The sequence below is a fragment of the Chenopodium album genome, chromosome 10, assembly GCF_948465745.1.
Source record: "Chenopodium album chromosome 10, dcCheAlbu1.1, whole genome shotgun sequence".
NCBI classification, from domain to species: domain Eukaryota; kingdom Viridiplantae; phylum Streptophyta; class Magnoliopsida; order Caryophyllales; family Amaranthaceae; genus Chenopodium; species Chenopodium album.
The window spans coordinates 26,763,656-26,789,451 of record NC_137843.1 but is presented as its reverse complement, the minus strand read 5'-3'; the positions used below and the strand labels follow the sequence as shown (position 1 = coordinate 26,789,451).

The following is a 25,796-nucleotide window of genomic DNA, read 5'->3' as shown; positions in this document are numbered from 1 at the left end:
ATCTAAAAAAAGGCCAAATATCAATTTCACCCCTACAAACTTTATTACTACCTCTTAATACAACTTATAAATTAAAGTACCCTTATTATTACAAAACCTAAACATAATCATGAATATAAAAAAAAACCAAATACATCCACGAGTATTTCTTATCTTGCCGTCGACGCGCGTACCTAAACGACTAGTTACCTAAAAAATAAGTGAAGATAAGATGAGGAAAACAAAACATATCAATCTATTTAAACCATAAAAGTTACTCTTGACTCAAACTTTTTAAATGCTAAAAATAAAATAAAATTGAATAAGGTAAAACAAACCACAAATCCAACCCAAATAGCCAAATTGACATCTTTGCGTATGATACATCTCAGAAAGTCAGAAGAGTTATATAACCCCAAAATCCTAAAACTCTCTACAGGTTCATCGGTTAGGGTTCGGCACCAACACTTGACTGTTGAAACCATTCATCTCTCTCAACCTCCCCTGTATAAAGGGAAGCCGCTCAATCACATACTTTCAGGTGGTACTTAATTTTCCTCAACATCTTCACTTGCTAATTACCCTTTATTTTCATCAAAGGTTAATCAAATTAAGCATGATTTTCCTACCTATTTATTGCTTTTAATTTCTTATTCGTATGATTTTTTTTCATTATGCTCTGATTAATCAATTGCATCAAATTCAATTAGCTTAGTTTGCTAATTGGGTTTCTTCCATTTTTTTTGGTTGTACAGATTATTTTTGCTATTAGATTGTGTTGTGATAATTTCTGAACATAATCCAAAAACCCCAATAAAGAAGGAAGAACAAGAAGTGAGGAACTGTGATGGGAAGAGATTTATCTCGGTCGAGATCGCCGTCGAATTATAGGCGTAGTAGAAAAAGTCATAGGGGACGAAGCCCATCGCCTTATAGCAGGTGACCCCGTTCAATCCCTCCCCGAAAACCCCCTCCTCATAATCACCATTTTTGTAGGTTTAAATTTTGGATTGATCATACTGTTATTGATGAATGTAGATCAATTTGTGATGGAGAGTGTTTTTTCAAACTGTATATCACAACCTTTTTAGAGTTTAGTTGTGGGTATTTTTAATTTTGGGGTATGAATAATTTTTCTCAAGGGTTATTTAATGTGCCTATATATTCAAGGGTGGAGCTTATGGACCAATCATCTCTAGGATTGAAATACTAGATATATATGAATCGCGGGGCTGCCCTGTTTATAAAAAAATAATGGAGAATTGGTCATTAAAATCGGTCCAAAGTGCAAGTATGTATACAGTAATGTCAAAATGTAATTTAATTTCACAAGCTACTTTTTGTTTAATACATTTAGTGGAGGCATGGAACTTAGTCTTAGTGCTTGCTTGGATGACAAAAGAAAGCCAGGAATTGGAATATTGTGGGAAGTTGAGAAGATGGTGTTTGGTTGTTTACAACATCGTAATTTGAACTTTCTAGGAAATATATTGGAGGAAGTACCTACCTAGGCCCTCCTAGGTAAGTGGAAATTCCTATATTCAACCAACCTAGTACCTACCTAGGCCCATTGGAAGTTAAACTCTCCATGATCAACCAAACAAAACTTAGCATTTCCTAGGAATTGCTTAAACTTCCTAAGACAAATTTTATCCTATATTCAATCATACAAGCACTTATGTAAAGGCTATTTCACAAGAGGTTGAGCTTGATTATTGGCCATTTATTTTTCGTTTGTTCTTCCGCTCTTGTTTACCTGTTTTTTTGTTGAATTAACTATTTCTCTTTTGATAGTTTTGTGTTAATATCTTAACATGATGTTTAGAATGTTATATTTAGGTTGAAATACCCTTGCTGAGGCAATATAATTGCTGTATTGTGTTCCTTGTTTATTATGAGCTACGTAGTAACTGGGAATCATAGTTGCAGAGCTTCCATGTTCTCCTATATAGGTATTGTTGTCTTGTTTTTGGTTTCCTGAGATTTCTTGCATCATTGGGTACTGCTGGCTGTGTAATTCTTCAATTTTGCTTAATGAAGGTCAATCCTATCATTGTAGCTAATATCGTCATTACCCCTATTTAGGAAAGCAAATGACAGGATTGACCTTAAATAGACGTCATTACCCCTATTATCTTTATTCCTTCAATGAAGATTGTACGTCTATTTGCATCATTGGGTACTGCTGGCTGTGTCATTCTCATTGGTAGAATGTTCTAAGAATAGGATACAATTCTTTGCTTGTAAGTCTTGAGAGAAGTTGCTTCCCATTATTGGGAGGTGAGCAGGTAATATGTGCTGCTGGCTTTACTTTGTTCCACCATTGTGATTAGCGACATCATGTGATTAAAGATGGAGCACCACAAAGATTTTTGTTTACATTTTAATGAGGTAAAGACAAGTGCTTTTGGAATAACTGTGATTGGGAGTGTCAGCACCTTTACTCTTCATTTAGTATTGCATCATTTGCAGGCATTAGATTTTCTCTCAACAGTCTTCCTTTTATCCTACAGAAGAAAAAGTTCTATTTCCCCCCGTCGCCACAAAAATCGTTCTCGCACCCCAAGGCGTCATAGAAGTCGTTCAGCATCACCTAGACGCTATAGACGGCGACGAAGTAACAGCACTTCGTTGTCTCCAGTATGCAAATCTCCTAGTCCAACCCTTGACTCAGTAGAGCAGAAAAATGCCAATGAGAAGTTGAAATTAGAAGAAGAGAAGCAAAGGTATATATATTGAAATTTCTTTAATCAATATGATTTTTTCCCCCTGTTTCATATGATAGTTTAAGTTCTAATTGTCATTGTAATCTATAGTATGTCTTTGGAATCTGAATTTGGCTTCAGAGGTTGTATTTGATTCTGCTTATTTATAATCTTAATATTCTTGTATAACATTTTCTATGTGTCTTCTGTTTGTTTATATGTATAATGTTTATATTTTGGGTTGTATGGTATATTTTAATAGATATATATATATAAAATGTGAACTGAAGGTACATTTGTAAATTAGTACCCTTCTTCATATTGATTAATCTGTTATGTTGAGAGGTACTGAAAAGGTGGAAATTAGAGTTGCAATGATACTACTCACTCCAGTCTGTCATATGGTAACAGATCATTGAACCGAGTTTGTAATCTAGCGTAAATTGCATACATAATATATCCTTGCTTATACACATGCATACTATGTATGGAGCCGCCAATCTAATGAAATTGCCTTCTAAAGCTTTTCCCCATCCCCTGGGCTTACTCCACCCCAAATCACCCTGAAACTGTCTGAAGTTGATTTTCGCTATAATGGTTTTCTGTAACCAAATGTTGGTTTATTTTGATATTACGACGTACATAGTATTAATGAATTCACTGATTTATGGATGTCTAAATAGTTGTTAGGGTACCATGGTTTTGTCTTATGAAGGTTGAAAAACTTGATATTCATATTTCCATTCTTGATCCTAGCAACATTTATGTGATTATAATTCTTCCAATTATTATTGGGTTGATTGATTTTTATGTGCTGATTTGTGGCCCTTGTTGTGTTGTTAATCTGAAGTCTAAACAGACCATGAAACTTTCTTTTGATGAAGAGGATGTTTTGTTTAGCTGTAAGTGTATAGTGCATTCTTTTTTGCTGTTGATGGAACTTCATCAAGGCTGAACATAGGATATTTTGTCAGCCTGTGTAATTCACAGATGAACCGTCCTGAATATTCCAATGATACAATTCTAGCATAAGAAGATGGATACTTCCTCCATTTCATGATAATTGCATATCTTCCCATTTAATGAAGTTTTAAAGTAATTGTTCCACTGCTTTATTTGGTAATTTGTAATTTTGTTCACTTTATCTCTCTCATTATGTGGGTCCCTCTTTTTATCTCTGTACTTTTCCTTGTCACATCCTCCCCCATGTTGCACTTATTTTGGAACCGAGGAAATGTTACGTTTTGTAGTAGGCAAGAGTCTTGGTTTTGAATTGGATTTGTCTTTATATGCTTCATAGCTGTGTGAGTAGTATACACCTGTACATCTTTTCCTTTCTCCTCCTTTAGTTTTCTTGCCCTCTTAGGTTTGATGTGCTGTAGGCGACAAACAATATGTTTCTGCATGTAGGTCATTGAAAACTGGTACTGTGCATGTAGACAAGTTTCCTTTTGAGTATACTAGAAAATCAGCCAGATTAATCAATAAAGAAAGATGCTGGCTTGGATTGGATCAGGCTGATGTCTTGGTGGTCTTATGAACTGGTTTTTGTCAGAATTACCTGCTTTATGATGTTTGAATTCTTCAAAAGTATTGGGTGATTATATTTGTTTAACACAGATATACAGATATTTAAGGTTTGAATTTAAATATTTTCATGATTAGCTTTTAAGTGCAGCAGGTTACTTGACATTCTCCTCCACAGGCTTTTCTGAAGGAAGATACTGCTTTGTTTCAACTTGTTATATTTGATGATCCATTGGCTGCCTCCTTTATCTACTGTACACAAGTTTGTCATTGTTTGGATCTGGATTCAGTTAGAGGTATGCCTTAAAAGCGTAAATATAATATAAAGGTCAGTTTGCCATTCATTGGTTACAGAATGGAAAAGGAGAGCAACCAAAAAGACTTGTTCAATTAGTTTCTTGATGACTAACAGTAGACTTTTTTAGCAGCCCTGCCACGTTGTAGATGATGTTTGGCAATTGGTTGTATAGACAGACAAGGTGTGTCCGCTTCTGTGCCATATTGCTATGATATTTGTAATTAATACCCTTTTCCCCTTTCCCAACAGGCGTCAGCAGGAAGCTGAATTAAAACTAATTGAGGAGGAAACTGCTAGAAGAGTGGAGGAAACAATTTGTAAAAAAGTTGCTGACAGCCTGAATTCCGAGGAGATCAAGCTAGAAATACAGAGGCAGTTGGAGGATGGTAGAAAGAAATTACATGAAGAGGTTGCTGCTGAACTCGAGAGAGAAAAGCTAACTGCCAAACTTGATGCTCAGCGGAAAGAGGTAAAGTAAACTAAAGTAGTTAATTTAATTTTTTTCTTTTTTTTTTTAATTTATATTATCTTTTTGGGAAATTCTACGTTATAACTAGACCTGACAATTTTGACCCAGACCCGATGACTAGACCTGAATGACCCGACCCATGACCCGAAATCGACTTGAAAATAGTGACCCGAAATTGACCCCAAAACCCGAATCAACCCGACCCGATGTGGAATTGACCCGACCTTAACCCAAAACCCGAAATGACTCGACCCGAGATGACCCGACCTGAAATTGACCCGAGACCCGAAATGACCCTACCCGAAGTGACCCGAGACCCGAAGTTGACCCAATACCCAAAGTGACCCGACTTTTAACTTGAATTAATTGACCCAAATAGACTCGAAACCCAAAGTGACCCGAACTAAAATTATCTTATACCTTAAATGACCAGAATCTATTTAAGCTAAAGACTTGACCTGAGCAAACCGAAATAGAAAAAAACCGCAATCAAACCGACTTAATTTTTTTTTATTAATTTGTAATGTGTAACAGTGTAAGTAATTTACATATTTTGAGCATTACTTTTCTCGATTTTTTCGGCCTTTTATCTCTATAAGTCATTAAAAAATTGTAAAAAGATTGAAATTTAACGACTATTCTACGGAGTTTGTCCATAAGATTAAAAAAATTAACTAAAGCTTGAAATAAAAGTCACAATTCTCACGAGTCTAGAAAAAAAAAATAGTAAAATAATAATGCGTACATAACATAATGTTCAATACCAAATGAAATTACAAAATAATCTAAAGTCAAACAGTTACTGTATTCCATGAAAAAAGTAACCTTAATAAATATAGTGAGTTTATCGTCAAAAAATATATAAATATATACTATGTATATAGAGTTGAATTTAACCCAATGCATCAACCTGAAGTTGACCCGAAAATTGGACCCGAAGATTGACCCGACCCGAACTAACTCGACCCGAAATTAACCCGACCCAAACTTGACCCGACCCGAAATGTTGACCCGAAACCCGACCCGACTCGATTATCAGTTGACCCGAAATCAACCCAAAACCCGAAATGACCCGGCCCGATCCGAACTTGACCCAATAACTTCTTGACCTGACCCGACCCATACCCGACCCGAATGACCCATTTACCACTGAAGATTTCGAAATTCTATGTTGTGTCCAAGATTTTTGAAAAGTCTACACTGTAAACCCCAAAGTCCAGTTAGTAACTCTGTTGTACCCTTGACAGTAAGTTTCCGTTAATGGTTCCGTTATCTTAAAGACTTAAACGAACCAGCATATGATTGGCTTACAGAAATAAAATAAAAAAAAATCAAAAAAAAAAATCAAAAACACCCCCATGGCCAGCCCGCTGCCACCGCCAGCCCAACCCCCTTCCTCCGGAGTGCTGGCCGCCGCCCAAACTCCTTCCCTTCCCCCAATGTCGACGATGCCCCGATCACCTCCCCTTTCCCCTTCAAAAACCACGCAAAGTCTAGCAAAATCTCCCACGGTTGGCGGTGTGGGAGGTTTTAAGGTTTTTTTAGGGGAGGGGGAGGGGTTACGGGAGGTTTTAAGGGAAGAGGAGGTGGTCGGGGCAGCGCCAGCACCGGAGGAAGGGAAGGGGGTCTGGGTGGCGGGCGGTGCTCGAGGGGACGGGTTAGGGCTGGCTGTGGGTTGCAGCGGCCGGCTGGGTGACTGGGTTGGTGTTTATTTTATTTTTTTTTCAAGATAACGGAAACTTAACGGCAAGGGTACAACATAATTACTAACTAGACCTTGGGGTTATAGTTTGGACTTTTCAACAACCATGGATACATAGAATTTCGAAGTTTTGAGGGTTATAACGTAGAGTTTCCCTTTCTTTTTTGCGGTTCTGGATTTCTGGGGGTGAGAAACATGCTTGAGGTATAAAGTAACAAGATTTTGCTGTCTATGTTTGTCGTTGATTAGGTAGTTAGTACAATTTTATGAAACTCTGTAAGTATGGTGGTTTCCAGGCTTCCAGCCAAGTCTCTCCTTATCAATAAATAGAAAACCGTAGGCCCCATATACTTGACAGTTCTCGCTGCTTGCAGGAACAAGCTCGAAAGGAGAAAGAAGAACTTGAAAAGATGCTGGAAGAAAACCGGCGGAGGCTTGAGGAAGCTCAGAGAATGGAAGCATTAGAGCAACAGCGAAAGGAAGAGGAACGATATCGGGAATTGGAAGAGATGCAAAGACAGAAGGAAGAAGCTATGCGGAGAAAGAAACAACAAGAGGAGGAAGAACGGGCCAAACAAATGAAGTTACTTGGCAAGAACAAGTCAAGGCCAAAATTGTCATTTGCCCTTAATTCTAAATGAGCAAATTTCTGATGTACGGAGAGTTACAATTTAATTTTATGCCTTCTGTAACATATAAGATGGAATTTTGGTGCTCAATTATGTATCGTTTTTGTTATATTGGTTAGCATGAAAATTAAAATAGGAAACTCGTGATTTGGGCCATGTTGCTTCGGGTCTACAGGCAAATTCTTAGCTAACTCTGATCATGGAAAATATTATGATGATCATGGCAAATAAAGAAATAAATTATGTATAGCAAATATGATTGAAACCAATAAAGCGTATAAAAAATTAATAAGCAATTAAAGTGACCCAACCATGTTACTAGTTTTCATTCTTTTCAAAGCAATAAAATATAATAAGTACCATAAAATAATTGAATCTATAAGATTAGAGTTAAGTCACATATTTCGAATGTGTATTAGAGTTAAGTCACATATTTGTTAGTAAACTTTAATAAAATAATAAACCCGAAGAAGTAAATTAAATTCCCCTCAAGATAGTACCTTTTACACCTTGATTAACCGGATTAACACGTTTGGGCTCTCGAACAACCTTTCGTTGATGCCTAAAATAAGCCGTAAAAGGGTATTTAGTTCCGTGCGATGTATGAATTTCTTTAATATATAGTATATTTTATGCATTTTTATCTCGTATCAGAAAAATTATAGAGACATAACCATTAGTTGTAAATACTAATTTTATAAAATTAATTTTGAAGAAGAACAAACTGAATATGAAAATTAGAGCATATACAAAAAAGTTAGATTTGTACTATACGATTTTAATTAAGAAAATATGATTTTAAACTTGAAATATATAAAGGAAAATAGAAAAAATAAATATATACATCAAAGTATTTTGTTCGATGAAGCATAAGGGAAAGATGCATTACATATCAATAGTTGGTGATAGAAGAAAAACAAATAAATTAAAGAATATAGATAAATTGAGAGGAGGAGAAATTAAATTTGAAATTTAAATCCAAATAAAATATAATGACATTAAATTTTATTTAAGCGGGAAAATTTTTCTTATAAAACTGCCACGTGGACAATTTGATGTCAATAGTTTCTACTTTAGTAATATTTATAAATGAGCCAGTTTAGAGAAAAAAAAAAAGCAAGAAAATTGGCGTGACATGCTAAAAGAGCGACATGACATGCCTTCATTTCACATGTCATGCTGAATCTTCACGTGGTGCAAATCAATTGGGAAGACGATATTATATTACCATAAATTTTGATTTCGAACTCGGAATAAGACAAATAATGTATCATAAGAAAGTGCTAGAAATCTACTTTCTAGTCCAATTAGATTAAGATTAATATTTATTATATATTTTAATGTATACCCAAAATAGTGCAAGATGTCGATTTTGGACCGAGTTTAGTATTTTATTCAATCTTCTTTAATTCAAACTAGTATAGTCCCCGTGCGATGCACGGTTTAAAAATCAAAATTTTGATTTCATAAAAACAAAACAAAAATAATTCAATTAGTAAAAATAGACATATTTACATTAAAAAATTAATTATTAAAATTCTATTCACTAATCACCACAATAATGGTCAATACATTTTTTACGGAATGTGATATGAAAATTATTTTATGTCATTTGCATTGCTTTTATTTTATTTCCTTTTATTTTTTTATATTGTTATTTTATTGATTAAAAATGAATAAATTATGCACTATACAAGCTAAGGAAAGTCGTTTCCTATCACCCGTTGTCTGTAGAGGAATTCAAAACTAAAATTTTTTCATCATATTAATCGGTTTAATAGTTATACAATATAATATCTATTTTACCCATTATAATCACCAAATCTATAGACATAGTACCCTTATATCTTATCTACCTGTATATATTTTGTGTAAGCATTGTGCTAAAAAAATCACATAACAGTTGCACAACCAAAAAATGAGTGAATATACAACACAAATATATATGTATAGATCGATATTGATAAATAATATATGAATTAGTAATAATGGACTTATTTATATTAACAAATAAATTATTTAAGTATTCATTGACAATAATGGCTAATACAAAAATTAAGGAATGTGATATGAGTAGTACTTTGTCATTTGTATTTGTTATATTTTACTTCTTTTTTATTTTTTATATTGTTATTTTATTGAAAAATGAATAACTTGTCAAAAAAAAAAAAACGAATAAATTATTATGTTCTATTCATGAAAAGTTATTTTCTATCTCCTGTAGAGGATATTAAAACTAATATTTTCTTTTCATATTAACCGATTTAGGGTGTGTTTTATTCACCTGATTTTCACTGATTGGAACTTAATTATTAGACCTTAACATCTTATTAAAACTTATTTTAGTTGTGATTTGTATTTGGGTAACCTTTATTAGAACTTATTAAGAACCTTTATTTTAGTTGTAATAACTGAACTTATTACACCTGCAATAAGTGAAAATAAGGTGAACAAAATAGAACTTGATAGTTGTACAACCTAATATCTATTTTACCCGTCACATTCACTTAATCTTTATTGACACAATAAGAACCTTATATCTTACCTACATGTATATATTTTCCTAAGCATTGTGCCAAAAACTTTTACATAATAGTCGTACAACAACCAATTGATTGAATGTACAACACAAATATATAGATGTAGATCAATATTGTAAAATAACATTTGAATAAAAGATATTTATTACTTGTAAGATTTATATGAATGAAAGACATAATTCATCATCAACTAATCAATCATGTTGGTAATGTATTTTTTTATGACCTGTATTCTTGTAAATATGAATGAATTAAAAATTATAGATATAGGTATGTATGAATTATATAAAATTAAAATATGATGAAAATTCAATGATTATAAAAATGAGAATAATGTTCATATAAATTACATTAAATAATATTTAATTATTAATTATAGAACTGTATGGAATAAATTTATTTATTTATTTATTTATTTATTTATTTTTTTTACAAAGAACTGTATGGAATATTTAATAGTTATCAAGTATGCATAAATATTTGGCATACTTTTTGCTAGTTTAAATATATTTTTTACTTAGGACCTGTTCACATTTACTGAACTGAACTGAACTGAACTGAATATTTTATGAGAAAAGGAAATTAGGAGCTAAATTGAACTGAAGTGAACTGAATTGAACTGAACTGAAATTAAGCTAAAGTGAACAGGCCCTTAGTTTTTTATAAGAAGTTATATATATATATATATATATATATATATATATATATATATATATATATATATATATATATATATATATTCTTATTTTTTTTAAGGAAAAAGTAATAATTGTATATGTAGGGAATTGAAAATGGAGTATTAAGGTTGATTAAATAAATGTATTAGAATAAATTATATCCGAATAAAATCATTGGCTGATTACATAAATGAATTCATTTTCAATATTTAGAATCAATCAAATTCAATAAAATATATTTTTAAATCTATATAATTTATATATTAAAAACCAACCAAAGATATTATGTAATATATTATACTATAATTTAGAGTCATAATACTTGTTAGCTCTCACTGATCCACTTGTCATAAATTTTGGCATAAATTTTTCTTATTTAATACTTCCTCTGTTTTTTTTAGTTGACACCTTTCTATTATCACGCTTGTTAACGCATGTTTTTAACGATTAATATCTCTAATTATCAACATTGTAAAAATACAAAAAGTGGATATTAATAAAATATACATTGAAACGATTCAAACAAGATCCTACATGAATATGTTTTATTGTATCTATAAATCACAAAAGCGAGTCAAAGTGTGTTGTGTGAATAGTGTAAAAATCAAACGTTGTCAACTAAAAAAAATAGAGGAAGTATACAGTACTACAAATATAAGATAAGCTAGTCAATGACATTTGTTAGTTCCACTAAGGTGTTATGGAGTAAAACTTAACTTGACCAACCCGATCCGAAACCAACTCGAATAATATTCGATTTAGATTTCGACTCTCATGTACACATTAATTCAGGAGGACTCTGGTTTAAAATTAGACCAGACCCGACCTCATCGAACCCGACTCAAACACTCAAAATTGACACCTCTAAGCTCCACATTGATCCGCTTGTCATAATTTTTTGGCACAATTTTTGCTAACAATTAACTTTCTTCTTTGCAAAATGATTAATAAGTAATTAGCATTTATTTAGCATATAATCTCAAAATGTCCAAAGTCATATATCTAATTGATCATTATTTAGCTCATAATGTTGGAAGCCAAAAAAAAAAAAAAAAAAAAAAAATCTCGATTCCTTAAATAATCGTTTATAACGCAACTACTTATTAAAGTATCAAGATGATTTGCATTAAGTCATATACAAAATACAAATATATAAATAGAGTAATATTTTTTTATTTTCAATTATTTACCATAATTGAATTTAGTTACTTTATCTTTTGTGCTTCATATATATATTTTTAATTGTTTTACTATATTAAGAGAAGTGAATCAGAGACAGACATTTGTCAGCTCCACAATGATCCGCTTCTCTTTTAGTAAAGTATATAGATATAGATTGAAATTGGGTTTTGTAGGCGTCATGTGAAATGTGCCTACCTTCGCATACATGTATATACTTCACAATTGTAGGAAGTGGATATTGACATAATACGATATGGACAATAAAGTAAAGAGTTGGCAACAAGTTTTTATAGAACTTGTAAATATTGATGGATCATTTAAATTAGCCACAAAAGAGAGGGTGCAAGGATGATGGTACGAAAATTGGATTAAGAAGACAATTCGCTTGTACAGGCTTCTACTCAATTCTTATAGCAACATGTATTAGTTGCGATCAAAAGACACACAAATGACGGTTCAAATTTCTTTTAGACACACAAATAACAAGATCCGAAGGATCTACCTTGCTTTTTGACCATTGTGTAAAGGTAAATCCCAAAGGCGATATCAATTTTTCTAACTATTTAATTTAATTCTTTCGATTTATTATTTTTTTTTAATTGAAATTTACAAATATTTATTCATGATGTAGTATTCAAAGTTGCGCATTCAAAGTGAGTAATTAATTCTCTTGGATTTATTTACTCTAATTATTTTTATTGCTTTGATTACTAGGTTTATTTTAATTATTGCTAGTATATGCTAGGTTATTTCCAATGTTATTTATCACATGTTTTATTCGTTATACGTGATTTTATTGCTTTATATCCATGATCAACATATTCGTTAAACAAGACTTGTATTTGAAAATCATGACTAATAAAATTATGGACAACCTGTTTAGGTTCCTAGTAATTATGTTGTTTAATGAAATGATCATAATTTACTAAAAAATATTCAACTAACTTAGCGTAAACTACTTTTGGACCAAATTGAATCTATGTTTGTATGTCTTTTCGATTGCAATAAATACATGTCGCTATAAGAACTGAATTAAGGTCAATACGTGCGAAATTGTATTCCCGATTCAAATTCATCCCGTCATCCCTGAACCCTCCTTTCGTGTTTCGTGACCATATGGAGTTGGCAATCTCATGGATTGTGAATGAGGTGTAACCTTCATGAATCTAAGACCGTAGTTGCCTTTATTTCTTTCATTAAAGTCAATGAACAGTCTACAAGTTCATTCCTTAAAAAATTGTTGGCGTTCTTGTACTTTGTCCCTTGTCCCTTTCGATTCAATATCAATTTCACATCTTTCTATGATTTTCAAGCACATTCACAAGTGATAAAGTAGGCCAAATCCGATGACGCCTACAATCTCCTCACAAACGATGTCAAATGTTTCGTGTTTTTTTAAGATATATCGGGAGATTACAAAGGTAATGTCGCAACTCATATATGATTATCTGCAAAAGAATGAATTTCTCGGTAAACTGAATAGTCACCTCCAACAATAAAGTTAGTCACTGAAAATAGTAGTGAAATGTGTGAATTAGAGAGAAGTTAGATGTAACACCCTACAAATTCCTTTCTTTTAAAATACCTGTTTTGCTCTGTTTAAAACTCAAAATAGGAAAATCTAAGACATTACTGCCACCGTAAAAATGGCTAAGGCAACTATCAAAGACACACAGCGGAAGACTATCTTTAAAAACATTCAAAACGACTCAACTTAAAAAGTCAACCGACGAAAGTAAAGTCAAACCAAGTAAAACAAAGTCAACCTACAACTTGGAATCATTGTAGGCCCTTAACAAAACCGAACCAATTCAAAACCTTTGCGTTAGTCTCACCAACATAATATATTAAAATAATTAAAGCAATAAACATATCATAAACTTATGGAAACTAGTATGATTCGCTCTTCACTCATGCTCATCATGAATATATTTCATCACCAAAAAGCTTCTCTCTACTCATTTCCACTACTCTCCATTAAAAATGGGTCATCATAGGGCCAAGGTAAAGACAAGGCCAGCAAACACACAAACACACAATCAGTAAAGCTGAGTATATAAGCGTAATTAAACACACTAACATGCTTTCACCTATCAACACACAACTTACCTCGTTGCTCCTGTTTACAAGCATACAACATACAATATGACTTCTCAATTAAGTAACTAAATGATTCATTTAGCATTGATTACGCATCGAACGGGTTTTCCCCCTAACTTGCCCCAATAAAGGGGTACTAACACGGGAGCTAACCGTGTCAGTATAAAAGAATCACTTGTAAGTGGCGGAATTCCTGCGCATAATAATAAAAGGAAAAATACAGCGTCCTGTACTCCCAGTAGAAATTATGGTTAAATATAAAACCCCATAACTCCCCCCATATGTTCATACTCAAGGTGTATATGTTCCAAGAGTTTTGGTGTGTAATCTCTTTCACTTTATGTTATTTACATATTATTAAACTTGGTGAGGACTCTCAAACCATAGCACAATCAAATATTATAATTATCCAAACAATTAAACACTCTAATTTAATTCTTGAATAATTAGTGACCACATGATATTTAATGTTGAACCCTTTTTAAATCTACCTCGGTGTCTAAGACACCTTAAATGCGTAATGCGCCACAATTCCTATCCCTCGGTGTTAGAAACACCTTAAGTGCACTGAGGCACCAACATATAACTTATTCCTCGTGTACATAGACACTTACATAGCTCCTTTCCCATGCTTATAGCATCCATAAAAAATATATGAACCATAATAAAATTCCTTTTTAATATTCCAAACCAAATTAAACATTTAGTTTAATTACACATGCTCTTTATCATGCCAATAATAAAAGTGTGGTTCATATATAACATGCCAAAATAATTATTTCCATTCAATAATCCATCACAAATAATCCATGCTTCTGTGGTACCTGGTTTTTAACGGACAAAAATTAGTCTATAAAGGTTCCACTTAAGTGTAAGACTTATAATTAAAAACTTAGAGTCGCCACCTTATTTTTATCCGAATAAGGACATATTTTAAAACAGTCAATTTTAAGAAATGAAACTAAAAAAAAAAATCAACTGCTAACTCCATAAAAAGAAACAAGGCACAGGGTTCGGGGTTTAGGTTAAGAGAATCGAACGTCTGGAACTCGTCTTCCCTTCCATTCTAAGGAACGAGCTCTTACTATTGTGTTGCTAAAAGTCAAGTTTTAAAACATGTTAATCACATAAAATGACATAATAATTAATATAAGGCAGGTTTGAGCACCAAAGTTGCACTACGTACCGATCATAAAGTGAGATTTTGAATTCACTCACGGATCAAAACCTTCGTAGTTCGGACAAATGCCATGTTTTAAGTAACCAATTCCATTGGGTTTTTAATTTGAGTAGTTGACATAAACGACATTCTTGTAAATGGGATTTTAGTGGTCTTTGACGGATTTACTCATAAAAGTAAAATGAACCACCTTGGTTGAGGAAAATTACCCTGATTAGTGATCACTAAAAATGTCTTTTGAACAAGATAATTCTACAAATGCGTCCCAATTGACGACTTTTTAGTGGGTCAAGGTATTTTTTGGAGTGAAACCGTAAGGGTTCACTGTATAACCTCACTTTGGGTTTAAAAACACTCAAGGGTAATTTTTGTAAGGTTTTAAGGGTTATGTGTTTAGACTTAATGGAATTGACCAAGTAAAACACGACACCTGTTAAGGCCTTACTTTCAAATATAAGGGAACAGTAAACTATTTAATCATATCCGATTGTCAATTAATCCATCGTGTAATTATAATGGGATATAAGCTTATTTTTATGGAGATGGATAATTGTTACAACCTTATACAACTAAATAATTAATCTTAACCTCATGTTTAGAAATGAGGCCACAACCTCATATTAACTATCATTATTATTAAAAATAAATAAGCAAAGTTATGATTCATTCTTGTGTTACAAAAGGGTTTGAAATAAGAAGGTTCACAAAATTATAAAAGATTTTATTTCTAAAATCGTCTTAAAGTAAAGAAAATAAAGTTTGTAAAAAACTTTTATTTCTGAAGTCGTCTTAAAATAAAATTACAGTTCTTAAGACATCATTTATTTCGAAAGTCATCTTTAAAATAAAATTAAAGATTTTTAAAACATCTTTAGAATTAAAGTTTGTTAAAAATTCTTATTTCTAAAGTCATATTTAGAATAAGATTAAAGTTACTTAACACTCTTAATAATTAAAGTTCCACAAATGAAAAATACATAATATAGTGTAATATAGGTTCCATGACACCACTAGTTTCTTAAAAATAAATTAATATAGTTTTAAAAAAAGCAATTAAGAAAAAAACGTGCCTTTTTCATCTCTTTGATAGCTTGAACTAAAAAAATCATTAAATATCATAGTAAAATTGAAAAATTATTGTGAGATACGGTTGGAAAACTCTTGAAAAATTCTATCCCTTGAGCTAAAGAAAAGGAACTGTTTCTGGATGTAAGTGTTGTTTTATAGGCCATCTTTGAGACGTGGTAAATTAGTCTTTACTCTTGAACATCCTTTACATAAAATCTTAATTCCTTAGATCTTTAAGCTCACTTTAAGAAGGAAATTATTCTTAAAAAATATATCTTAGACAAACACATGAATATATTAGCCTTTCATATTTTAAATGCATTAGAAAAAGATGCAATGCAAAATGCAATTAACCCCCCTCTTTTATAACCTATCACCTCACCAATAGGCTTGGCTTTCTAATGTGGAGTAATGAAAGATTCAGGGCTAATTTAGCACCTAATATCGTCATTACCCCTATTGGTAGCATCACATGGAAACAAATACATTAGTTAGCATAATAATAATAATTAAGGAAATTAAGAAAGGAATAAAAATAATACCTTGAGCTAGATGTAGCAATTTTTTAGATAACCCTTCTTGCCGATCAAAAATTTAAAAGATGATAACTAAGTGATATTTTTTTTGGAATTTGGGATATTAAAAGAAATTAGTGCAAAATAAAGCTAATGAACTTTTTTTGATTTTTGATTATAGAAAATAAACTTGAAAAATAAAACTAAATCTTGAGAAACAAACCCTTTTTTTTGTTTTAATATAGAATAGGAATACTTAAACAATTAAACTAATTTTTTAACAAAGATGAAAATAACAACAATACTTGAACTTGAAGTATTTTTTTTGTGTTTTTATTTTTTATTTTTTTTATAGGAATTAAAGATAATAACAATACTTAAATAAAATAACAACTTAATTATATGATACTTTTTATGAGCTAATATCTTAAAAATAAATCTAAATTTGAGAGATTTTAACTAAAGCAAAATATTAGAGGAGAATTTTTTTTTAGAGAGGATTTTTAGAGAGAGAATTAGTAGGAAATGTTTTTGGTGTCCTCAAATGAGAAAATTAGGGGGGTATTTATAGGAAAATAGGGGGGTTAATTTGTAAATAAAAAAAGGTAAATAAATTATAATTCAAGGATTTAAATGGTAAATATGAAGATTTTGGTATTAATGAGAATCTTGATATGAAATTCTTTCGTTTTATATGTAACAATCTACTTAATCTGTTTTGCAACACTTAAACTGATAAAATAAAGAAAACCGTAATTAAATCAGACTCTAATATTCATATAATAAAAAGGTTCTAAAATGCTATGGTATTACAAAAAAGAAAATATATAACCAAGTCATGTCACAACTCAAAAATACTCACGTGGTGTACGTATGACAGAGTGCCTAAATTTATTTAGTGACTATTATACTCACCAAGGTACTAAAACAACACTTATAAAATAAATATCTCCCTAAGATGTCAGTTATGAAAGTTACACGAAGAGATTAGGTTACAATACTAGTAGGGTTGGACAAAATATTTTCAGAGCTTATAAAAAAAAAATAACCCTTGCCCTTATTAGACAGTACATATAAATTTACCCAAGAACATTTAATCATACGACAAAATCTTATACGTACGAGCATTACAAGCAACGACCCTTACTAAAAGTATAAAGTAAGGTAAATCATATAAAGTCATAAGATTCACGTCGTCAAAGTGAAAATATACCATGTAAAGTCATACGACAAAAATTTAAGGTAGTCAAGAGTAAAATATATTCCCTCAACTGACTGACCTTTAAAAAAACAGATTGGCTTTTATCTTGCTTTACTCTACTAAAACATAAATTTATATCTATCATAGTCGTAAGAAAACAAAGATAAAAGATACAAAATTAGATCAAAACAACAGGAAAATGAATTAAACAGAAGCCCAAATTCACGTCGGCAGCGTAAACAAGCGTAAAAATGCTTATTTGAATAGTGTCAAATAGTGTTTGAATAGTGTCAAATAGTATTTGAATAGTAATATGCAGTACGAAATCCAGCCGTCCCAATTTCCGTCAGATAATTTTTGATACAATTGGTCCAATCTAAAATTTATTGGATACAATATTAACCGTGAGAGATAAAAAAAAAGTAACATTATTTCACTATTGACAATCGTTCTTCAAAATTGACAAAAGGATAGAAAAAACTAAACCGAAATAAGCAAGTAAAAAAAAAATAAAAAGTAAATAAAATAAATAAAAAAGAAAATAAAAGTAAAAAAAATAAAAAATAAAAAAAAAAAGGAAAAGAAAGATGAAGACAAACAAAATAAAAAACAAAAACGTAACAAATCATGAAGGAATCATGTCAGAGCATTGATTCATCTTTTACTGAAATGTAGAAAATCAGGCGTAGGCAAGATCCGTTTTTTACGCTGATTTTACTATTCTCAGTTACGTACTCTTCTACGCGTTGTATTTATACCCACAAGTATTTTTCTTTTATCCTCGTCCATATAATACTCAATTATACTTAAATAAATATCGATGTGTTTGATCTGAACTTGTACTTATCGGATCAAGTATTAACTGCGGGACGAAAAAACAATGTTATTTTAGCTTGTGGTAAAACAAATGTATATAAAGGAGCTCTTTTTAATACTAAGACAGTAATAATTTTCTATGTGCGACAAACTTTATTGTAGGAAAAGGAATGTTTGTCATTTCCCTACCTCGGTTGGGCACGAGTCTTTGGACTAGTGGGCTTTTTATAGGCAAGTGGACCAAATAATGGGGTATTGTACCAATCGTAAAAAATCTCTAGATAAAATAGAATACTCTAATACTCTAAGTGAACATACCTATATAATTATTATACTTTAAAACGGTTAAACAATACTTGTTTATAATGAAAATGACATATTCCCCCGACGAGACAGAAAATATCGTACTTTTATACAATACAATTGTTATACGTATACAAAAAAATACGGTAAAAGAATACCCATTATTTACTATAAAAAGAAAATTACCCTTATCCAAAATCTCCACTCACCACTTATTTCTTATCTTCTTCCATCTCCCTCTTTACCCGAAAAAAAAAAAGAAAACCAAACAAAACCACTATTAATTTCGGCCATCATGTTTCAAGATGACCAGGAAGATCAACCTGTCTTCACCTTTGAGGAAGATATGAGGATGATACGGGTGTACTTCATATACGTTGTGGGGCTAGTGGTCCTCCTAATGGATGCATTAATTTACTTGTTAATCCACAAGTAAAGCCCGGAAATTACTTCGATAGAGTAAGGTAAAAATACATGCGGTGTTAGCTGGACTTCAATATTTTGTAATTTAGTAGTTTTAGAAGTACAAATTGTAACATGTATTTTGGGAATTATGAATAAAAATCATTATCATTTCTCGTTTTCTTCGTTTTAAACGTCATTAAGTTTATAAAAATATTTAGCAAAATAATAATAATTATTTAAAAAAAACAATAACTATAATAATAAAAGATAATAATAATGATAATTACAAAAGTAGGATCAAAATTTGGTGTCTACAGATTGCCCCACATTGATTGAGTTTAAATAAAACGATAATCAATGTTTGAGAAAAGACACAAAATTTCGATGTAATGTTTCTGAAAAAGGGAGGAAAATCCTAATTGACTTTCATTTAAACATTGGCTTAGGTGCAGTTGAAAAACTGGCTAAAAAATAGAGTGAAATTCTCACTCAATTGCAACACAAATATTGGCTTGGGTGTAGTTGAAAAACTGGCTGTAAAATAGAGTGAAATTCTCACTCAATTGCAACACAAATGTTGGCTTGGGTGCAGTTAAAAAATCGGCTTAAAAATAGGGTGAAATTCTCACTCAATTGCAACACAAATGTTGGCTTGGGTGTAGTTGAAAAACTGGCTTAAAAAATAGAGTGAAATTCTCACTTAATTGCAACATAAATGTTGGCTTGGGTGCAGTTGAAAAAACTGGCTTAACCTTGCACTAGTTTAATTTAGACGGATGTTTATTGGGTCCTCTAGGCAAAGATCAAAATTCCAAATTGCATGAGTTTGAGGGAAATAACAATCATTCTTGAAAGAACATAACATAGTCTATGGATTTCGGATGCAAAAACATCAGGTGGTTTATTTTTACTGAGTTTTCGGAAAAGCAAATTCTTTTGGCCTTTTCTTCCTGGCACCATTATCACCACCACCCCTATATAAAGGGAGGTGATGTTCATTCATTCCTCACCAAACCACTTCCTTCCTTCTTCTTCTAAGCTTTTCAAGTCTTACTTCTTCTCTCCTCTTTTTCTAAGAAAAATGAATGCAATGTATCAGGAAATCAATGAAATCAGTGGAGCTAGAAAGCTCCAACTAAAAGGGGTGGTAGAAAATATTTCTCCACATTGCCTTTCCCCTTATACTAGTGTCTTTACTAGAACCATCACCCCACTCCTAGCTATTCAACCTCGATATGATATGATTCACGCTGCTGTTGAATTTTGGGATGAAGAACACCATGTTTTTCGCTTTGGAGAGAAGGAAATGACTCCTCTTCTGGAAGAAGTGGAGGGTTTATTAGGTCTTCATAAATGAGGCCGTGTGATTACTCTTGCTGACCCAAGGGCAACAGATGCGGTCATGAGAGATTTGCTAGGTATACCATTAAATATGGAAAGCAATTATCGCCTGCTTGATATTTTAATGTTAGAGAACTTCCTTGAAACTTTCTCTTTATCTCATTGGGAATTTCCCAACAATGAAAATTTCCAAAAGTGCCAAGAAAGATCTTGCATCCTTTTATTGCTTGGCCTTGTCTTACTCAAGGAATCATTATTTTCCTGTCACGTTTCGCTGCCTTTCTTTGTTGTCACAGATCAAGTCAGGGAACCGTTTAGGGCCTCTTATCCTAGGGGAGCTTATGATGGGGCTTGACCATCTGAAACAAAATCCAGGAGGTTTCGTCAAAGGGTGTCCAATTGTGCTTCAACTCTGGTTATGTGAGAAATTCAAGCTGTCTAGACCACCAATTTGAATTCCTTACCAAACCCGACATATTCGGGAGAGAGGTTTTTTTCCTATATTCCGTCAATGTTGTAACCTTGGTGCATGGACATACCTCTTTGCCGAAGCTGATGTGGAATGGATCATTTCGTTTCTCAACATAGATTCCATAACAATTAGCACTAGCAGGCGCAGAGGTGTTCAACTTCTAGGATTGTGTCGCGTCATCTTCTATCTTCCTTGGAGATTCTTGAGACAAGCGGGCCAACTCCAACGACTCCTTGAACTCCATGAGCTCCCAGTGGTACCTTGTACCACCTATGAAATTGGTAATGTGGAAGATCTTAGGGCATCATCTCGTGTATGGAAATTTGCGCGAATGCTCCCAGCATTTCCAGTTCTTAAAGGTGAGGTTCCAACCGTGTCTTACACATGCAACATGGTTGTCGGAGGACCTAGAGGGTGATGCTTAAACAAATCCTTAGAAGGATTTCCTTATTGTATTTCAATACTTGTACTTGTGTCTCCCTTGTTTGTGTATTTTTAATTCCAAAAGAAGAAATCCTATTCGAAGGCATTGGTCTTTCGGGTATGGTGTACGTGGTTTTTTTTTTTAAAAAAAAAAAAGGTTGTAAACTCGCCAAAAAGCGAGGGAGTTTGTGTTATGTTTGATTAATAAAAAAAACTGTTTGTTTGTTGTAATCATATTTTGTTAAGTATCGACTTGATCATGATCTTTTAATAATAATAAATATTTCTACATGACCCTTAAGCATGCAATGAAAACATGAATGAAATTTAAACTTTAACATGATACACATATACCTATCTAAAGCTAGTAGGAAATTCACGTCTTTTTTTTTTTTTTTTTTTTTTTTTTTTTGCGAATCTCACAAATACAACACTGTACCAATCAAACATAATACTTTTTTAACTGATCAAGGTTGGTGAAATGAACAAACTCATTTCCATCAAGATCCATCAATTTTACTGCTCTTGCTGGTGTAAGATGTTTGACTAGAAATGGACCAGACCAATTTGGCTTGAACTTTCCTCGTGGATCATGAATCGGTGCTTGATTTTCCTTAAGTACCAAATCTCCTTCTTGTATATTCCTTTCCCTGACCTTTTTATTAAAAGCCCAAGCAATGCGTCTTTGATAAAGTTGAATGTTGTGAAGGGCTTGTAACCATCGTTCACTTGCTAAAGAAAGTTCATCATATCGTTCTTTAAACCATTGTTCTTCAGATATCTCGCCTTCATTCATTACGCGAAGTGATTGGATCTCTGTTTCGATTGGAAGAAGTGGATCCATTCCATATACCAAAGAATATGGAGTAGTCCCAGTTGGCGTTCGAATAGAAATTCTATATCCCCACAGTGCATAGGGCAGTTTATCAGGCCATTCTCGAGCCCTATCCGTCATCTTGGCGATTATCGTCTTGATAGTTTTGTTAGCTGCTTCAACAGCTCCATTGGTTTGAGGAAGATATGGCGATGATTGATGATGCCTGATTTTGTACTTCTCAAGGTTTCTTTGAGATGGCCTTCAAATTGTGAACCATTTGCCGGAGATAATTTCAAAAGGTACCCCATACCGACATATATTGTTATTGATCACAAATTTTGAAACTTGTTTTGCCCATAGTTTTGAACATGATGATGCCTCCACCCATTTTGAAAAATAATCAACAGCAACCAATATATATTGATGCCCGTTCGAAGCTTTCGGATATATTTGCCCAATGATATCTATGTCCCAGCTGGAAAAGGGCCATGGCGAAGTAAAATTATTCAGGCTAACATGCGGCATATGATTAAGATTTGCAAATAGCTAACATTTTTTGCATGTTCGTACGAAATGGATGCAATCACTTTCCAAAGTGGTCCAGTAATACCCTGCTCGAAGAATCTTCCGAGCAAGCATCCTTCCATTCATATGAGGCCCACATTCTCCCCCATGTACTTCTTCCATGATCCTTTGTGTCTGTTGCCCATCGATGCATAATTGCAAGTTTCCATCGAAACTTTTATGATACAACAAACCTTTTGCGAAATGAGAAGCTAGCCTTTGAATAGCCAACTGATCCTTCTTGTGACTTCCTTCAGGATATTCTCCATCGATTAAATACTTCTTAACATCAGTATACCAAGCATCCTCATTATCTTCTTGGGTTAATAGAGCAATTGTTGGTTCAAAATTAACCACTGGACTTTCGTTTTCTACAATCATCACCGACTGTACCTTTACATCATCATCCCAATTCAAATTTACTGCAAGATTTTCCAAAGCATCGGTGAAGCTATTTTGCTCGCAAGGGAGATTTTTGAACTCTATTTCTTCAAAGAATGGGATAAATTGTTGAAGATACTCCGTGTACATTTGCATCCTTTCATCCCGAACTTTCCAAGCTCTAATAGTCTGGGAGATTATGAGATAAGAATCACCGTATACCGTAAGATGTTTTGCGCCGGCTGCCAATGCTGCTTTGATTCCATAGATGCAAGCTTCATATTCAGCCGTGTTATTCATCATTGGGAAACTAAGCTTCATAGCAAACGGAATATGTACCCCATAGGGATCAATTAATAATATTCCTGCACCATTGCCCCTCCTGTTAGAGGCTCCGTCGAAATACATCTTCCATTGTGACGTACTAAGACAGAAGATATGTTCATTTGGAAAATCATCATCAAATTCATCACCTGATGTAGGTCCATCAGCCAAAGCTTCAGATATAGCCCTCCATTTGACAGACTTTTGATTCACACACTAAATGTCAAATTCTGACAATATCGCATGCCATCTTGCTATTCTTTCACTCAAGATTTGCTTCTTAAAAATGTACTTGATTGGATCTAACCTCAAAACTAGATAAGTAGTGTGCGCTTGCAGATAATGTCGAAGCTTCTTCGTTGCGTAAATAAGGGCAATGCAAGATCTTTCCAAAGGAGTGTATCTAGTTTCATACTCAAGGAACTTTTTGCTGAGGTAGTAGATAGCTATTTCCTTCCTTGTACCCTCTTGGTATTGTGCCAAAAGAGCTCCCATGGCTGTTTCTGTGATAGTAAGATATAATATCAAGGGCTGCCCCGGCTTGGGTAGCATTAAAATCGGAGGATTGGAGAGGTATTCTTTTATTGAATTGAATGAAGCATGACATTCGTCATTCCATTTTGTAGGAATATTTTTCTTAAGTAACTTGAATATAGGTTCACGCCGGGTTGTCAATTGTGATATGAACCTACTAATATATTGGATTCTACTAAGAAATCCCTGAATCTCCTTTTCCGTTCTTGGTGGAGGAAGCTCTTGTATGGCCTTTACCTTGTTAGAATCGACTTTAATTGCGTCCTGACTCACAACAAAGCCCAGAAGTTTTCCCGAAGTTACTTCAAATACACATTTTTGAGGATTTAGTCTTAGATTATATTTCCTAATTCTGTCAAAGAATGATTTTAGAGCATCAATGTGCGTCTCACGATCATGACTTTTTACAATCATGTCATCAACATAGACCTCCACAATATCATGAATGAGATCATGCAAAATCGTCGTTGCAGCCCGTTGATAAGTGGCCCCAGCATTCTTTAATCCGAAGGGCATTTCTCTATAACAAAAGGTTCCCCATGGGGTAATGAAAGAAGTTTTGGACATGTCCTCTTCTGACATGAGTATCTGATTGTATCCTGAGAATCCGTCCATGAATGAGAACATGGCGTGTCCGGTAGTGCTATCAACCAGAACACCAATGTAGGGCAATGAAAAATAGTCCTTTGGTGATGCTGAATTTAAATCTCTAAAATCAATGCATACTCTGACCCTTCCATCTTTTTTGGGCACTACCACCACATTCGCCAGCCATTCTGGATGCTTGATTGGTTTGATGAAGTTGGCATCAAGCTGCTTTTGAATTTCTTCTTTAACTTTGAGACTAACTTCTGGTTTCATTCTACGAAGCTTTTGTTGCTTTGGCTTGCTATCGAGGTAGAGTGGTATACGATGTTCAGCAATATTACGATCGACACCAGGCATATCAGCATAAGACCATGCAAACACATCCACATATTCTTTAAGTAAAATAATGAATGCATTTCGTTCATCAAGGGAATGGGACGATCCTATCTTGATTTCTTTTACATCATTACCCGTGCCTATGTTTACAGTTATAGACTCTTCCATGGGTGTCACGCATGATTTAGGTTCATTAAAAAGTTCATTATTAGAAAATGCATCATGATCAAGATCAATTTCTTTTACGCAAATATGTTTACAAGCAACTCCTTCGATATCTTCATGATAGGAGATATCAGGCAATGTATGGATAGATGATTGGCTAGATGATGAGCTATTGGTTTCATAACCGTCTTAGGTAGAGGATTGAAAGGATATAGTTCGGGGAAAGGAAGGAATTGTTCTTGAGTATTGGGTCAGGTATTGTTTTCAACTTTTGTTCTTATTGGAGTGATAGGAGTAATGGGATCGAATCGAACTTCGCAATCAGAAATTGGTGAAAACAAGCCTCTTAGAACTCCTTGCTTTAGATGGTCAGCCTAATCAATATCTTTCTTAAATACCGATTTCTTATCAAACCATTTTTTAATAGATTCTTCATTCCTTCCTTCTACAAAGAAAACTTCTAACCCAATGTGAATTTTCTTTTTATCCAAGTCATACCAAGGTTCAGGAAACTCATAAAACGACTCAGCGTCGTTTTATAACACAAATTGCCCA

At 33.1% G+C, this 25,796-nt stretch overlaps 2 protein-coding genes across 5 annotated transcripts; one reads left to right on the top strand and one right to left on the bottom strand.

Moving 5' to 3' along the window:
- Window positions 1–362: 362 nt before the first annotated feature.
- LOC145562378 (uncharacterized) lies at window positions 363–7,418 on the top strand. Of its 4 annotated transcripts, none has more exons than XM_081622637.1 (5): window positions 363–520; window positions 735–918; window positions 2,493–2,705; window positions 4,759–4,978; window positions 7,055–7,418. In XM_081622637.1, the coding sequence occupies exons 2-5, from the start codon at window positions 827–829 to the stop codon at window positions 7,319–7,321; spliced, it is 792 nt and encodes a 263-aa protein (XP_081478763.1). In that variant the 5' UTR covers window positions 363–520; window positions 735–826; the 3' UTR covers window positions 7,322–7,418. The 4 variants fall into 4 exon arrangements, with proteins under 4 accessions (XP_081478763.1, XP_081478764.1, XP_081478766.1 ...); XM_081622638.1 differs by having other exon boundaries at window positions 389–579; XM_081622640.1 differs by lacking the exons at window positions 363–520; window positions 735–918 and adding an exon at window positions 925–2,370.
- Window positions 7,419–21,974: 14,556 nt separating this feature from the next.
- LOC145565096 (uncharacterized) lies at window positions 21,975–25,244 on the bottom strand. Its single transcript, XM_081625195.1, has 3 exons — window positions 23,926–25,244; window positions 22,960–23,805; window positions 21,975–22,608 (listed from the first exon to the last, which is right to left on the bottom strand). The coding sequence occupies exons 1-3, from the start codon at window positions 25,242–25,244 to the stop codon at window positions 21,975–21,977; spliced, it is 2,799 nt and encodes a 932-aa protein (XP_081481321.1).
- Between the last annotated feature and the right edge of the window lie 552 nt (window positions 25,245–25,796).